General features: G+C 35.3%; 1 protein-coding gene across 10 annotated transcripts in view; it reads left to right on the top strand.

The window, feature by feature from the left end:
* Positions 1-16,623, top strand: part of PHC3 (polyhomeotic homolog 3) — an 87,951-nt gene that overhangs the window by 63,010 nt on the left and 8,318 nt on the right. For 7 of the 10 annotated variants that reach the window (XM_077880295.1, XM_077880299.1, XM_077880298.1 and 4 more), the window contains 3 exons: positions 1,737-1,869; positions 1,961-2,192; positions 7,499-16,436. In XM_077880295.1, the coding sequence (XP_077736421.1) occupies positions 1,737-1,869; positions 1,961-2,192; positions 7,499-7,653 (520 nt within the window). In that variant the 3' untranslated portion in view covers positions 7,654-16,436. Of the gene's footprint in view, positions 1-1,736; positions 1,870-1,960; positions 2,193-2,368; positions 2,498-7,498; positions 16,437-16,623 lie in introns of those variants that run through there. The other 3 variants (XR_013369694.1, XR_013369693.1, XM_077880300.1) reach the window with 3 other exon arrangements.

The following is a 16,623-nucleotide window of genomic DNA, read 5'->3' as shown; positions in this document are numbered from 1 at the left end:
ATTGGTCCTAGACTAGTTATCTAGCAAATAGTAGGAAAGTTCATTGGGGTTTATTCTCGTCATTTTCTTGAGAAATCTTCGTAGAGCAAAAGAGTTTTAAAAATAAGAAATTACAGTGGCGGTTTTATATGTATATAAAAAAAGAAACTATATATATTTTTCTTAGCCTTTCTTTAGCTTTTCAGAAATTTGTTTCTTTTTTTTTTTAATTTATTTTTTATTGGTGTTCAATTTACTAACATACAGAATAACCCCCAGTGCCCGTCACCCATTCACTCCCACCCCCCGCCCTCCTCCCCTTCTACCACCCCTAGTTCGTTTCCCAGAGTTAGCAGTCTTTACGTTCTGTCTCCCTTTCTGATATTTCCCACACATTTCTTCTCCCTTCCCTTATATTCCCTTTCACTATTATTTATATTCCCCAAATGAATGAGAACATATAATGTTTGTCCTTCTCCGACTGACTTCACTCAGCAGAAATTTGTTTCTTAGATTCTTTTTGCTCTTCTTTCTAGGGAAGGGGTTGGCAAACTGTACCCAGGCCAAGTCTTTCCTTCATTTAGCATATTTTTGGATGGTGCCTGAGTCAGGATGGTTTTTAAATTTTTAGGTGGTTGGGAGAAAAGAATGAAGAAGAATATTTCACGACACATGAAAATTATGTGAAATTCACATTTTAACCTAAATAAAATCTTATCAGAACACAGCCGTGATCATTCATTATTGTTTATGGCTCTTTTCATATTCCAGTCGCAGAGTTGAGTAGTTGTGACAGAGATTTGTATTGTCCAAAAAGCCTAAAATATCTAGGCCCTTTATATAGAAAAGGTTTGCCAGCCCTGTTCTAGGCCTTGAAACCCAGTAAACAGCATAGGACTCTTTTAAACTGTCAGTTGTGTCTTATAAAGGTCTATATTGAAAAATACTAGTCTATTTAAAAATAATCTTTAAGCTAATTTTAAAGAACTATGTGTATTTGACTTTCCTGAACAGTGAGAACTATGAATTCCTTGTAACTCTGAAATCTCAACTTTACATTTCCAGACTTTGATTTCAGTAATATTTGAAAAATCTTTTAGTAGCCTTTGAGATTCCCCCCCTCTATTCTCTTAACCTCTTTTTTTTTTCTTTTTTTTAATTTTTATTTATTTATGATAGTCACAGAGAGAGAGAGAGAGAGAGAAAGAGAGGCAGAGACATAGGGAGAAGCAGGCTCCAGGCACCGGGAGCCCGACGTGGGATTCGATCCCGGGTCTCCAGGATCGCGCCCTGGGCCCAAGGCAGGCACCAAACCACTGCGCCACCCAGGGATCCCTTCTCTTAACCTCTTAATCTCTCTTCAGAAATTATTATTTGGGAAAACATCAGTTTGAACATCTACATAATTAATTCATAACTTCATTTTCTCCTGAACCTTGGATTATTTTGCAAAAAATTATCTGTATTTTGCATTAAGTTTCCCACTATCATGCTGTTATTAGGAGAAAATATCAATATCTTGTTATAGGTGTTCAGTAGTGTATTGAGAGTTATATTATGAAGTACACAGAGGCCATTTTTTGACTGTCAGCATAAGTAAATCCTTTGGACACTATGGTTTACTTTCAGAGGTATTACGGTCCTTAATGAAGTACATGGCACTTACTGATTCACAAGTGCACTTTAAAGTCATAATTAAGTACTAAATGGAGTGTTCCATATATCACTTAATATTTTTTCTTACTTGAATTTCTTAGGTACAATGTTAGCTGTTCTAAAAAATTTGCACTTGGTCGTTGGAATCGTAAGCCTGATAATCAAAGTCTTGGGCATCGTGGCCGTCGTCCAAGTGGCCCTGATGGGGCAGCAAGAGAACATATCCTTAGGCAGGTCTGTAGAAACCTTGCTTCAATGTACAATACCCTTTTCAGAAATGCAAGGAAAGTGCAATGCTGTATTTTACTTGTACTACATTTTCCAGCTTCCAATTACTTATCCATCTGCAGAAGAAGACTTGGCTTCTCATGAAGATTCTGTTTCATCTGCTATGACCACACGCCTGCGCAGGCAGAGTGAGCGGGAAAGAGAACGTGAGCTTCGGGATGTGAGAATTAGGAAAATGCCTGAGAACAATGACTTGCTACCAGTTGCACAAGCAGAGCCATCTATATGGACAGTTGATGATGTTTGGGCCTTCATCCATTCTTTGCCTGGTATGTAATTTTACCACTTTGGCCTTAGGTTTTTCTTGTGCGTTCACACACAGGAATGATGTTAGCTCCATCCACACCTATTGCACAAAAGGGCTAGAGAAGTACTATGTATATGTATTAACTAAATGGCATTTGCTATTGAAATGTGATCTGTTTCCTCTTGCTTATTCCCTCAGCACAACTGGGTATTTTCTCATACCCCCCCAAGTCGATAAAAACTGACTAGTCCTGCTTCTGCTGTGATACCTCAGCCGGTGAAGATATTAAAGGTGCTCTCTTCTCTTCAGTCTGATTTCTCTCGAGAGGTCAGTAGAGAGATTGAGTCAGACACTTCTTCCCTTCTGCTCTTCTATTTTTCTATTCTATTTCCTCTTTATTTCCTAATTTAACCTTTTTAAAATAAAATAAGAGGGACTATATATATATATATTTTTTGCATTTTTGAAAGCTAATCAAGACCTTTTAGTATATGATAACATTTTGGTTTCTTTTTTAAAAATCAAGCTGGTTCTTTTAAAGGAAGCTGCATTCCTTGATTCTTTTCAATAAGTAGACATCAAGAACACTTCTAAAATTTGATTTTTTAAGTAGACAACTGAAATCCATTTATGATATCCCATTCCAATATTGAGGGTGACTTTCTTTGTTTTTCTGATCTCTCGTTTTGGTACTCTTTCCATCAGCTTAATTCTTTATGTTCTTTATCTTTTTTCTTTAATGCAGCAATCTTTCATATCTACTTTCTCCAAGGGGCTGGTTACTAAAGATAACTGCACCACTGCCCATGATGAGACCCACACTGATTATATATGTTAAGACTATATTTTTTAAAATCAGCAAATCTTATTCATTTTGACCTTATGAATGTGAAAAACAAGGAGACTTTTTAAATGTTTGCTCCACTTTGATTTTATTGTGAATCATACTATTTCTCTTGACACAAGCTTTCCAGAAAAATATATCCTCTTTGAACTTGTCTACAGACTTATTAAAATTAATTCAGCTATTTTTGCTGATTAGTCTTTCTGTGAAGGTAACCACTATCTCCGAAGCAAATTTACAGTTAACGTGCTGAGTGAAGAAAGTATATTCAGAACTATTAGTGCTTTAAAAAAAAAAAAAAAAAAAAGACCGTCTGCCGTTTTACCTTATATACAGCATTCTTATGACATTATTTTTTCAGTAGCTTGTTTCAGAAATGCTAAATAAGTTTTCTTTTTTTTAAACAAGAGATATGGTCACTTTTAAAGGAAGATTGCAGTTATTTGAAGGGAATACGTTTTTCATGGAAGATTTTTAAGCATGCACCTAAGAAAACTTAGATGTGAGTTAAGTCCTGATAGGTTTAGAATCTGCTTCAAAACTGATATGTTAGAAGATGATGAGTCTTCACTGGTTGTGGTTTTAATACTTAATGACATAAATTTTAATTTTTAGACTGGTCTAAGTATCTTGAGAATTAACAGTGGAATCTGTACTGATCCCCTAGGGCTAGACTTTGATATTGTCATCTTCAGAAGTAGTCAGTCTCAGTCTTCCACATGGGACCTGTGAGCTGTTAGCCTGATTTCATTTGGGGAAACTATTTTCTTTCCTTGGAGAGGGTGGGGGTTGGTTCATATCCTGAGGAAAGTATTTAGTCAAATAATGAACAAACAATAGGTATCTGATTCTTCTATCATTTCATATGCTTTTTCTTAGGGCTGATTTTCTAATTTTCCCCAACATCCGTTTGCCATGAGGTTACTCTTGGCTGCTCTGTTGGAACGAAGGCTAAACTCCTGTCTCATTCTTGCTTCATTTCAGTTAAGACAACAAGATGGCTTATATTTGAGATGCTGTGTTAGTTAATCAGGACCCAATTTTGTTGCCAGCTATTTAGAGAACATTACTTATCATTAAAGGGAAACTGCTTTATAATTTAGAACTGCTTGGTACTATGTAAGAGTCTGCTTTGCTTTTACTGATTAAATGGGAGTATTTCCAAACTTCTTTGCAGGCTAAATAACAGGCTTATTTCTGTGATTAGTTACATCTTCTTTCCCAGTGTTTCTCTCTGAGAATGCCTGTGGCCTAAAGTAAAATCTCGTATCAGAAGATGCTTTTGTCTTCATTTCTCTATGCTCCGCTGGCCTTTGTAAACATCTTTTGATCCTCTTTCAAGCTCATTTGGGGCTGTGTTGTTCCCCCCTCCCAAGTAGTCTACTCCCAAACTTTCCTCATAAAATGAACAAGCTTACAAATTTTGTAATCCCTAGTATTTTGAGATAGGCTTCCCTCTTTTATCAGGGCACCTATATTTACTCCTAGAGTTTTCTCTTCTCTTTGTATAATGTCATCTTGTGAACTATCCTGGTGGGAACGTATTAGAGCCAGTATGCTGTATATCCAGTCTTGGAACTGCTACCACAGTGAAAAATTACTTTCCTTTGGGGGGCCTGAGTAGCTCGGTCATTTGAGTGTCTGACTCTTGGTTGTGGCTCAGGTTGTAATCTCAGGGTCATGAGATGGAGCCCTGAGTCAGGCTCTTTGCTGGGGCCTGGAGCCTGCTTAAGATTCTCTCTCCCCCTCCCGCTCTGTCCCCATCCCCCCATAGCTGTGTGTGCTCGCTTTCTCTTTCTCTAAATTAAAATTCATTTTCTTCTAATTTTTGTGCATTAAAAAGTTTTCTGTAGGAAAACTATAGGATTCCTTCTTATTTTCAATGAACTGTGTTATCTTAACTCTTGATACAGTGCAAAGATCAGTTTATTCTGTATTGATTTGTGAATCTGTAGTAGATTGGGTTTCTCTGTAGGCATATAGAGTAGGAATTACCTAAAAACATATGACTATTGGTTTTCATAATACTAATATTGGGACTTGTTTATTATGTAATACTAAGTGGCAGGTGATACAGTTTCACCAGGCTTACTGAGATCATTTTTGTGCAGAGTGTTTTGTTTTTGGGTTTAGCTGGAAAAGTGACTGGATATTGCAAAGTTCAGTTGGGACTCAGGTCCATTTGCAGAGGTCCACGACCATCCTGATAAGCTGCTTCTGGTGACATAAAGCCAGCAGTGCTGACTGGTTGCTGCAATTGGGATAGGTTTTGTATGAGTCCCTGGGGCACCAGCTGCTTTAGAGAGGTAGATTCTATCAGAAACTCATTGAACTTTAGCTCAGTATACCTTGAGCATCTAAAAAGTTTTTGAAAATTCATTTTTCTTTAATGAGTTTCTGGAAAAAATTTGCTTTTTTTTTCTCTTTTTTTTTTAAGTAATTTTATTTTTTCATTCCTATACTAATGTTTAGTATAACTGCTCTGTGTAGTGATTGGCTTATGGAAGTTGTGATCTGAAATTCTGAAGATAATGCATTCCTACTCAATCATGCTGTTTCTCAAAACATTTTTTGTTCTTTATTAGTTTGCTAACACATTTACTTACCACAAGAAGACATTTGAAGAGGGATCTCACAATACAGAGGAACAAAACATGCTATATATATCTCCTCATGGAGAACTCCTTGTTTCTATTCCCAAATGTAGCTCTTACAGTCCTCATTACTTCTCATTGCTCCTGTTTCCTGAATCTAAGTAAGTCCTGCCCTGTCTTTCTCTCTCTTCTTTTCTTTCCTGTGTTCTTGTAACTAAGACTGAAGAGAGAAGAACATTAGTTCTTTCATAAAAAGAAGGATGAAGTCACAACTAGATGCAAGATTAGTCAGTTTTGTCTGCCCAGTTTTGAGAGCTACCTCTGGGAAAAGAAAGGGAGCTTTTCTATGGTGAGTAATCCCATTTTAACTGTATCATTTCTTTTATATGGTAAATGGGCAAAACCACAACAATCTGCTCAGGGTACTTTTGAAATGTCAGTTTTAAAGTCTGAGAAATTAAAATGGAGAAATTGAAAAGCTGGCTGCTATATATGAAACAGGAAAGAAACAACTAACAGAGAATATGGGAAAAGAAATAACCAAGAGAAAAGATGGCCATGTAGCTGAATACAGAATAAAGTGTATTACTCTTAAAAATAGCTCCTCTATAGCAGATTCTTTTTTGTTTATTGTTTGTTTATTCACTCATCTAGACCTTCACTTACACAAAAACATATGTATTTAGCACCTAACAACTTTTTGTGCTTGGTGTAGGGGTTATAGGGATGACATCATTATCTTAGGTAAACAAGTGGATCATACGTTTGCAATAGATGGGATAATCATTCCAGCAAAGTTGTGCTAGCCAGTGGTGTAATGTAATCATTTCCATTATTCATTATCTCTGTGTTTTCTCTTAGAATCCTGATTTGGATAAAATAGACTTGAAGCTCTTAGTTTTTACTCTTAAATTCATTTTTATAATTTCACTGTCTCTTCTAAGGAAGCTTCTACATTATTGCATTCTCTCCTTTCTTGGTTTCTTAAACTCATTACCTTCCCTGGTTGTTTCTTTACCCTTAGTGGGGAAGTTTATTGAGTAACCTAGTTGTGCAAAATTTGGTAGATAATAAAAATGTTTGAGGTTTAAGTAGATGTTAGTAAAGCCACCTGGTTTATGCTGAGAGAAAATATTTGGCAAGAGACTAGGGGGCAAGTTCATAATGTCAATGGGAATTTATGTTTTCTTATCAGAAGTGGAGACAAGTCCAGTGATACTAAGATTTGAAGTTGAAATTACAAGTTGAGCCGTGAAATACATTTCAACAGCATTGCAATAGATTGATATTACAGTCTTGTTGGTTTAGTTCTTTCCTGAACAAAAAATAAAAATGTTTTACATGTGCTTGGCAATTGAAGGTTGTAAATTAGAGTAAGGTACAAATGATAATGAAAGTGGTACACTGGTAGTTGAGAAAATATTTCTAAATTGTTAACATGACAGAACAGTATATTTTATTTCTCTACACCTGTATGTGAAGCGTATACTAAACAAAGAAGAGTTCATGAGGTATAATAACTAGTTAATCCAAACTTGTTATATGTGTGGCATATTTTGAGGTAATACCATTGTCCTTTTCGTCAAGGTATATTATGTCAGAACTGATGAATCTACATTTTTCCTGACTCTTACTATTTCTATAATAATATTTTTAGAACAAGAATTCCAAGTAAATTGTTTTACCTGGATTTTGAATTAATTCTTATTTTCAGAATGCCAAGAAATACTCTCTTCTTCAGGAGTGAACCCAAGACTACCAAAAATAAATTTCATTTGTTTCTCAGCCTGTCTTTCAGATACTCAGACCCACTGAGTGCATAACTATGATTGTTAGAAGTAACATCTAATTGTTATGTATTAATGCTAACTTCCTCTGATCAAATTCCAGGCTGTCAAGATATCGCAGATGAGTTCAGAGCACAGGAGATTGATGGACAGGCCCTTCTTTTGCTAAAAGAAGACCATCTTATGAGTGCAATGAATATCAAACTAGGCCCGGCCCTAAAGATCTGTGCACGCATCAATTCTCTGAAGGAATCTTAACAGGATCATGAGGCTGTGAGAAAAACAGCAGTTTTACTCTTCTTAAACAGACTTGTAAGGTAAAGGCTCAAGTTGGCCTAGAATATTATCATATATTGTGGTGGATAGCCAAGCACATTGGGATCTCCACATCAAAAGCTGACATTTCTTCTACAGATATAATTCATCATACATTTTCATAATTAGCCAACATTGGTAAAATTAATTTTACAGGTTACATGCAACAACGAAAGACTTGATATAGAGGGCCATGATATTTTTCAAAGAAACGTGTTATACTAGATAATTTTTTAAAGGTGATGTTTATCGTTAATATAAAGAATCCTTTTAAAAGTAATTTAATGATTTACATTTCTCCTCTTTTGATTCGGTTTTCTTACACATTTTTCTACCCTGTAAGTTTTCTATAGGTTGCCATGAGAGAGATAATTTAGGAGTAATTTAGGAATAGTTTAGAAGTCCAGTGACTGGAATTGTATGCAATGAGATATCAATGTGCATTTTAAAAAACCTATCTGTCAGACAATTGCTTTGTCTATAAAAAAGGATTGCATTCTAGCATGAGTAATACTGATCTGGAAGTCAGAAGTTTGGTTTCTATTCCAAACTTGCCCAAGAATTTGGTGCGGCTGAGAAAGTTAGTTTTCCTTTTAGTTTTTGTATATTTAGAGCAGTGGTTCTCAACAGAGGTCAGTTTTGCTCCCCAGGGGACATTTGACAATGTCTAGGGACATTTGGTTGTCATGGCTTGCAGGGGCTGGGTAGGATTGTTGGCATGTAGACCAAGGACAGGGATGTTCCTAAATATCCCACAGTGCACAGGACAGTCCTACAAAACAAAGATAGATCTGGTCCAAAATATCAAGTACTGTCAAGGTTTGGAAACCCTGACATAGGAGTGATAAAGGTTGCTCTTTTTTACCCAAAGGGATATCTTGAAAAGATGGGACATAATAAGGAATACATGATACAGTGGAAATAGTTCAGATAGCATTAATGTTCTGCCGAAGTATTTTTCCCAGTTCTATGCATACTAGAGAAAAGAAAACTCCAAACTGACCTGTAAAATAAGGGATAGCATACAAATAATTTTACTCTCAGAAAGTACAGATTCATATTAATTATCTTTCATATCTGCTCCTCTGCACTGATGAAGGCATAATGTGATTATACCTTATGAACCAGTGCATAGCCTTTGCTGGCATGACAGTAGTTTGTGGTGGGTATGTGGTTGGTCTTTGGACTTTATTCTAACATTGAACATGCTGGGTCTAGCTAGAATGCACATTCCTTTTTCCTTGACTAAACCCTCGCATGCTTCCTACGAAGTACCCACCAAATAATATCTCTTGGATTATCAGATTTAATTTTATATGTACATGTTTTAGGGAAAAAAAGTTCAAAGGAAAATTTTTCACTCAACAGTTAGTGTCCTATCAGAATTATGACATTAAAATAAAATTGTTATGGGAGCCCTGAGAGCCTTATAGTCCTGGACATAAAAATTTGTTTTAACCTTGTTTTTTTATATCTTTGTCACACGATGGAAATGTTTTAAAATAGGATCATATACAGATATTTGGCAGAAGTTCAGTAAGTGGGGAAGAGTCCATGGGTTTTAGTCATTGTCACTGCTCTTTTCAAAAAGATTGTGTTGAGCTAGTAGAGGACTAAAGATGTCATTAAGGACATCACAGATATTTATCTTTTGGCTTTGTGTACATTAGAGAATGTTGATTATTTTTATACAAAAATACAGCGGGTAATTTTTTTAATCTTTAGATGCCTCTTGTTTGAATGTATGCTTTGTGGGATTCTTTCGTGTAGTAATGTTTTAAAAAAAGATGTTTACTGATAGTTATGTGTAGGATTAGAATGTGTAATATAGTGTAAGGCTCATGTTCCAGACCTACAATAACTTGTAGTCTACGTTACATATTTCTTTCTTCCACGTTTTTAATTATTGGATTAAAGTTTCAAGGAAAGGTAGGTACTCTACAGTCAATGTTCACTTATTAGCAGTTAATCGTTATGACAGAGTTGTCATGTGCTTGACTTTTCCCCCTCATCTTTAAGTTTCAGAACACAAGTATAGGCCAAGTGTTAGTAGGAGATGGCCCACTGTAGGGGGGGCAGGGAGGGCACAAAGGAAAATCTTCCCTGGAATTAAAACTTTATCATAGATAATCCATAAAAAATTGATTATTTGGGGATAGACTCCCCTAGCAATAGTGATTACTTCCCATAACTGTATAAGATAGCCTTTAAGGTATTAAATTTGAGTTTTGTATAGGTTCTCCTTTTATTTTCTTCCTTTTCTAATACCAGTCATTATGTACTATCTGAAAGCCCCTGTGCCTAGCACTGTGTTAAATATCCCAGCAAGCTTCTAAGAAGGGGGGTTTCCACTTGAGAGCACCTTATAATCTTAAATCTTGTAATAATTTCAAGACTAGTCCAGATCTTCTCTTGTCTGCACTCAAAACATACCTAGAAAATATACTTGCTTTTTTCAAGTGAGCTATTTTATTCATTTGCTCAACTGGTAGTTTTCCCTGTTGATGCAGCTCTGCAGGTCTTTCTTTTTAGAGGATTTAACCATCTTAAAACCAGCGCTTCAGTTACATATGATGGATATGGACAATAACACTGGGCGGCCACCTCCCTCCTAAGTTCTGAGCACAGTTCTGGTATGATGTAGGTGGGGAGAGTGTTATTTTCTCTTTCCTTCACACTACTGATTGTTTTTAGGATTTTCATTGAGGAGAGGGAATGACAAAAAAGGGAAATGGGAGGTTCTTCCTACTTTTGCTACCTAAGTTTGCATTTTCTGACTTCTTTAAACTGATGCACTCTTTTCCCATTGAGGGAAACAAAACCTACACTTTTCAAATTTTATTTGCTTTAAGCCATGTGTTCCTAAGAAAATAAACTGAGAGCTGTTTGTAAACGTTTTTACATGACATGGATTTTCATCAAGCCTTGTGTAGGCATGTGTCTGACAAGCTGTGCAGCTTTGATATAATCACTGTCATATGAGGCAGAGTGCTGTTCTCAAACCCATCACTTTTTAAGTGACACATTTAAGTGACACTTTTTAAGTGACGCATACCGTTCTCCAGAACGATACTTTTAATTTGCTGTGGCATCACTAAACAGCCGTTTTTCTTGGTCTCAGCTTAAGGGCTGTCAGGGAGGAGTAGAGAAGGTGGAATGGGGCAGGGAAGACATGTTGATGAAGAAGCTGGAGAATGGGGGAGAGGCAGACAGGAGACCTGCCACTTTGCTTATCCCACTTCAACACTGAGCAAATTTCTGCACTTTTGAAGTTAATATTCATAATTTACCTAGTTTAAAATAGAAACAATTTTTATAGGTAGCCCATTGTTTGTTTTTGTTTCCTAATATGTTGAAACACTTACTTAGAAATGTATGAAGTAGGTATTGTTGTGGCCATGCCTTTGAATAATTTTTGACCTAGCTAATCTTCATATATCTAGTGTGAAATTCTAGTCAGACATTTATTCAAATACCAGTCTGAGACTGTAATCATCTGTCACAGTGTCCCATATCACAGACTTGTTTAATTAAATGTTATAAAGTCCTGTTACTTGCTTTTGCAAGGTTCTGGTACCATCATGGCAGAAGTAGGGCAGGAAGGCAATATATAGGTTGTATAATCTTAGGTTGTGTTTACGTTGTGTGCAAACAGTTTTGGAAAGAATAAACTATTTTAAGTGTATGTGCATGATGCTGTCCTCACAGCCATACTGAGTAGATGAAATCCCTGATTGGATACACTGTTAAAAAGTTTTAAAGACAATTTGAACTAGAACCATCTGATAATATTTTGTGGTTTGAAGATCTCACCCTTTAATGGCAGAACACATGCTGTCTATGTGCAGCTGGCACCGAGCATTAACCTGACAGCTTCAAAGGGCCTCACTTACTGCCTTCCTCCCTAAAGCCTGTTGTAGCCCTTAGAGAACTGTGTGAAAACTTCTCAGACACCTCTGCCTGAAACTTTAGAGAGGATTTTGTACTGGGGTTAATTTTAGGAAGGCAGTTGGGGCAGGACTTTCAAATACTTAAGTCCTATTTCAGTGAAACCTTTGAGCAGCAGAAACTGGCCCGTTTGTGCACAGTGTTCAGTCTGTTTCCTGTGTACCATGTATGTAGCTGGGCCATGAGGGAGATTTTTCAGGGGGAAGGATAGGGAAGTGGAAGAAGAGACAAACAGGAGGAAAAGTATTCCAAACCCAAGAGGATAGTACAGTTAATGGAGTGAGGTTGTGTAGTATTGGTAAGACCTTCAGTAGTTCAGAATGATAAATTGTAATGGTTGGATCCCAGTTAACAGCAATAAGATTCACTTACAGTATGTAATCATACTCATTCTGTCATTCTCTGTCAAGTGATCCTACCCCTAAGAGCATATTAATAGCTCCAATAATACATGTTAGTGATTTTTTTACTTCAAAAAAAGGTGACAGCTATTGTATTTGGAGAATATTTGTCAAAAACTCAAATGTTAATAGTTATAATTGAGTTATTGGAATTCTAGAGGAGAGTATCCATTTTCAGATACTGTAGTTGAACCAACCTTGTAGATTGTTAATAAAGGCATTTTAAGATAGTATTTTATTTGTTAGGTTGAATTGGATGACTAAAGAGCTATACTAGCTTTCTCTTTATTAGTGTGGATTTCAACAGAAGCCTACCTCTATTTCTTTGATGCACAGTAGTGTGGATCATGAAATGAACTGTTTAATTCACATTCATCAATATTGGTATTTTATGAGTCTATTTAAGAGCATTTGACTTTATCTTACAGATTGTGATTCAATTTAGATAAGCACAAATACAGTATTAGAAAAATAAATATGCAATCTTACTAAAGTTTAATTTCAACCTATTATAAGCTGTACATCTTTAAAAAATTCTTTGGGAAGATAATCCTTTTTTGTTAGTTGACAATATGTACCACTATATAGTTTCCTTCATAGCAGCAATTTCTTCAATTAAAAAAAAAAAAAAAAGGTTGAAAATTATATTATCTTCTTTGGAAAAAGTTTCCTAAATTTCTAAGAATTTAAAATTTTACATGTTATTTTTTAGAGCTTATTTAATCTATTTTAAAATAATACTAAAAGAAAGCTTTTTTTGGAAGTTGTAAAGCACTAATACAAATTAGCATTTTTCCAGAGCACAGTGTTTGGCTTTTTCTGAACTTTCACTTGAGCTCACAAGACATTAAGAGGGAGTGGCCACCTCCTCCTCAGATCTGAGGCCCAGCTTCGCTAATGAAAACCCTGTTCTACTCAAACCCATGAACACACACCTCTTAAGTGTCATGTTTATGGGACGTTTTGGGAAAGGTTTTCTATGAATGTTTCATTTTTTTCTTTTTTTATAGCTTGTGAACATTTAATTTTATTTAAAGATGACAATTTTAATCTCAGATGTTAAAGAGGGTACATCAGAGAAGTATTTGTTCCCACTGCTTTTGAAAAGTATAATTGCTCTCAGTGATATTGATGGCTTCAGTATGAATCCATAGAAAGAATCCATAGAACCTGTACAAAGGTTTTAAAATGTATTGTTGAAAAGAAGACTAGTGATGAATTTTAATCAGCAAAAAGAACTTAATATAAATTTAAAATACTGTTATGCTAACATGGCATAGTTTTAAATATAAGCATACTTTAGTAAGTCCTTTTAGACCAACTATTTAAACTGATTCCAGTAATCTTCTTAAGGATTGATAGTAGCCATCATTTATTGGCTTAAAAGTTATGCTGTAGGGAATATTATCAGTGTTAAATCCTAATTAACGGAGGTGAAGAAGTTAGTGTTCATAAGATAGTGTGGGGCTGGTAGTGAAATAAACATCAGTTTGTTTTAGAAAGAAGGAACTTTTTTAGTCTTGCCTCAAGCAAACCAGAAGTGTCCACTGCTTAAAATCTTTGTTTAGAATGTGTTGTTAAAGTCTGAATTCTTTTTGTTTTAGATAGCACTAAATAGTCTACTTTCAGTAGTAAATAGATGAACATAATCATTAAATTAACATGATGAATGAAGATAAAATGCTGGCTGGGGGGCTGGGAGTCTTACTTGCAGTTGGCAACAGCAGCATGTGACACCTTCATCCTCTCCTTAGCCTTTCATCTGTTTTGTCTTCTGAATATACAGTATGGAGCCTCTACTACTCAAAAGGCTGATTTTGGTTTAAATCATCTTTCAGGTACTTCCCAACTCTAAAACTATGATTCTAGGCCACATAATGGGGTATTTTTAAAGTTGCTTCTACTTAATTCTCTTTCCCTTTTTAATGGTTCATCTCATACTGAGAGCTCTTGCCAAAAGAGAATTGTTAAGCATCCATTTCCTGGGTCACCTGTAGGCTTGGTTCTCTTACCGATTTAAGTGAGAAGAAAAATTGTATAGACAAGCAAATGAGGGCATTTTTCTAAATGCCTCCTGGTAGTTAACCACTGAACACATGAACACATCTGAACATTCTCATTAATGCATTCATCCATTCATTTAGCAAACTCTTTGAACACTTATGTGCAACGTGTGGTATACATGACTTAAGGAGCCTAGTAATAAGTAAACAGAACCTTCCCAAGCAAAATTCCAACTGTGGCTTTAAACAAACATGGACATTATTATTATTTACTCTATTGAATGTAAACTTGGAACTGAGAGGGGAATTTTTTATGCACTGGGTAAATAAACTATTAAGCTAGATGACATCTAAGGGGGGGTCTGAGTGAATCACAGTCCTGTTCCTAAAACACATTTCACATACTAATCATAGTCAAATACCTGATGAGGTTACAAAATCTAGGGTACCTAATAAGGATTTACATTTTGAGACTGTTGTGACAGCCCATATTTCTCAGAATTATTTTGACACTTGAATCTATTCCAAGGTGTTGCTATACAGGGTGTGTGACAGAAGGATATACATACAGAAGCTGGTGCTGACTTACTGTACATTTTTAACTACAAAAGCTTTACACCCAGTATTGACAGTGAAGTAAGTTTCTAAAACTGAAAAGTCTCAATCAAAGGAGATCGCTGAACAGGTTTGTTTTTTAATTCTCTTTTGTTTTTAAAGCCAAAAAATTACACAAAACTTACTGTTACTACAAATAGCAACTTTTTAAGAAAGCACACATGTATTACCACAGTAAAAGGGTTTCCTTTAAAAAATGCAGAACTGGTAAACATAAAACCTTTCCATGCTTGAATTGACAACTGTTTGGGGAATATACATTGAATGGCATTGATTAATGGAGTAAAGTTTCCTTACCACTTGGGGATTCTGTGAAATTATGTTCTATTTCCTGTTGACCCAGCGATACAGATTAACATCACTTGATGCTAACTTCTCCATAAAGGTACAAAATGAAAATATCTTTTTTTCCCTTCACCTCTTCAAATTAAAAATACCTAATATTAAAAATCTTTTATGCACCACAGTTGCAGGTTTTTAGGCAGGAAAATGTCCAAATACATGTTAGAATCTAAAACTGACTGAAAATAGGACACAGACATCCAAGTAACCAGACAGTCTGTGTTTAAAAAAACTTTTAAATTACTTTTAAAATGTTTTGATATACCTAATTTTTCAAATATTTTATGCTGTTAAAATATCTATTGCATACTTTTTATATACGTATTTTTAAATTTTAAAAAGTTAAGGAAGTGTGCTGAGATGGTGTAATTTTAGACGTCCAGTTGCCAGGACATTCAACTAGATTCCCAATCACCTCATTCAAAAGCTTGGTCTTGTTTTTTCCATAGGGGAAAAAAAAAAGTCAAAGCGAGTTTTAAAACCATCCTCAGAGTAAAGAGTGAGCTGTGGTGAAGGCTGGAGTTGTAGACACAGGGTGCAGGAGAGGTACTGATGAGAGAGGTGGGCATTTCGAGCCTTTGCTAAATTACTGCTTTTGCTTGTTAAAAAGAAATGTTACTCTGTTGATCTAACAAAGGCAAATTGTAATTTTTTTTTTGATGCTTCAAACACATGTTCACTGATTTTTTTTTTTCTGTTAACGGATCTTTAAATTCCTTTTGGTTCCTCCCATTGTCCTAAAATAGAACTTTCATATTACTAAAACCTCAGAAGCTCATCTACCCAGGTTGAACAAAAGCATCACCAAGGGGAAAGGAAACCTTTTTTACTTTTACAGAAAAAAAAAATGTTAAGATTATATATAGATGTATTCTTTCCATTGGATATTGTATTAGAGTCCTCCTTACAGGAAATGAAATAGTTTTAGCACTCTTAGCATTAGCATTCCTAGATTGGTGTCTATAGCTACAGTTTTAAAATGTATAACCTGAAAATGAAGTTAATTTTGCATTTTAAGAGCACACCATGATCTATGTAAAAAGACTGTCCATTTGGTGTATTTTTTTAAAGGAGAAAGCACTTTCATATTAACAAGTAGCATGTGTATGAATTTTAGATTTTCATATTTGTTGTGTCTGTATTCAGTGAAGTAAAATTGAGCATTCAAATGTTTGTTGATGGCAACATTAACTGTTAAATTAAAGCACCTTATACTCTGCTGCTTAAACTTGCTTGTAATTGCACCTTTGTTACCTGCACATTTTCACATAGAATATTGTTAACATTGCCTCATGTGGGTCTGGATGGAAGGTTAGTGGGCCTACAGGATCATTTATTTATATTGTTTATATTACAATAATATATTGTAGACCAGTTGTAAGTTCATTTCTTTACAAATAAAAGCCTCTTCCATTTGGCTGGTCTATTGAATAATTTTTTTTCTTTAAGCTTATGAGGGCTTTGATATAGTTATAAATTTGCCTATTTAAAATCTGCAGAGTGTAAATCTTTACTAATTAAGTACAATATATTTTAAAGTGTCCCAGTCCTATGTATTGGCCAGTTTAGAAAGTGGTACAGTCAGAGAAGTGGCAGGGACCAAG

This window comes from Canis aureus, chromosome 31 (assembly GCF_053574225.1).
Source record: "Canis aureus isolate CA01 chromosome 31, VMU_Caureus_v.1.0, whole genome shotgun sequence".
NCBI classification, from domain to species: domain Eukaryota; kingdom Metazoa; phylum Chordata; class Mammalia; order Carnivora; family Canidae; genus Canis; species Canis aureus.
Note: the sequence above shows the minus strand (reverse complement) of the source record. Positions and strands in the feature narration are given on the sequence as shown.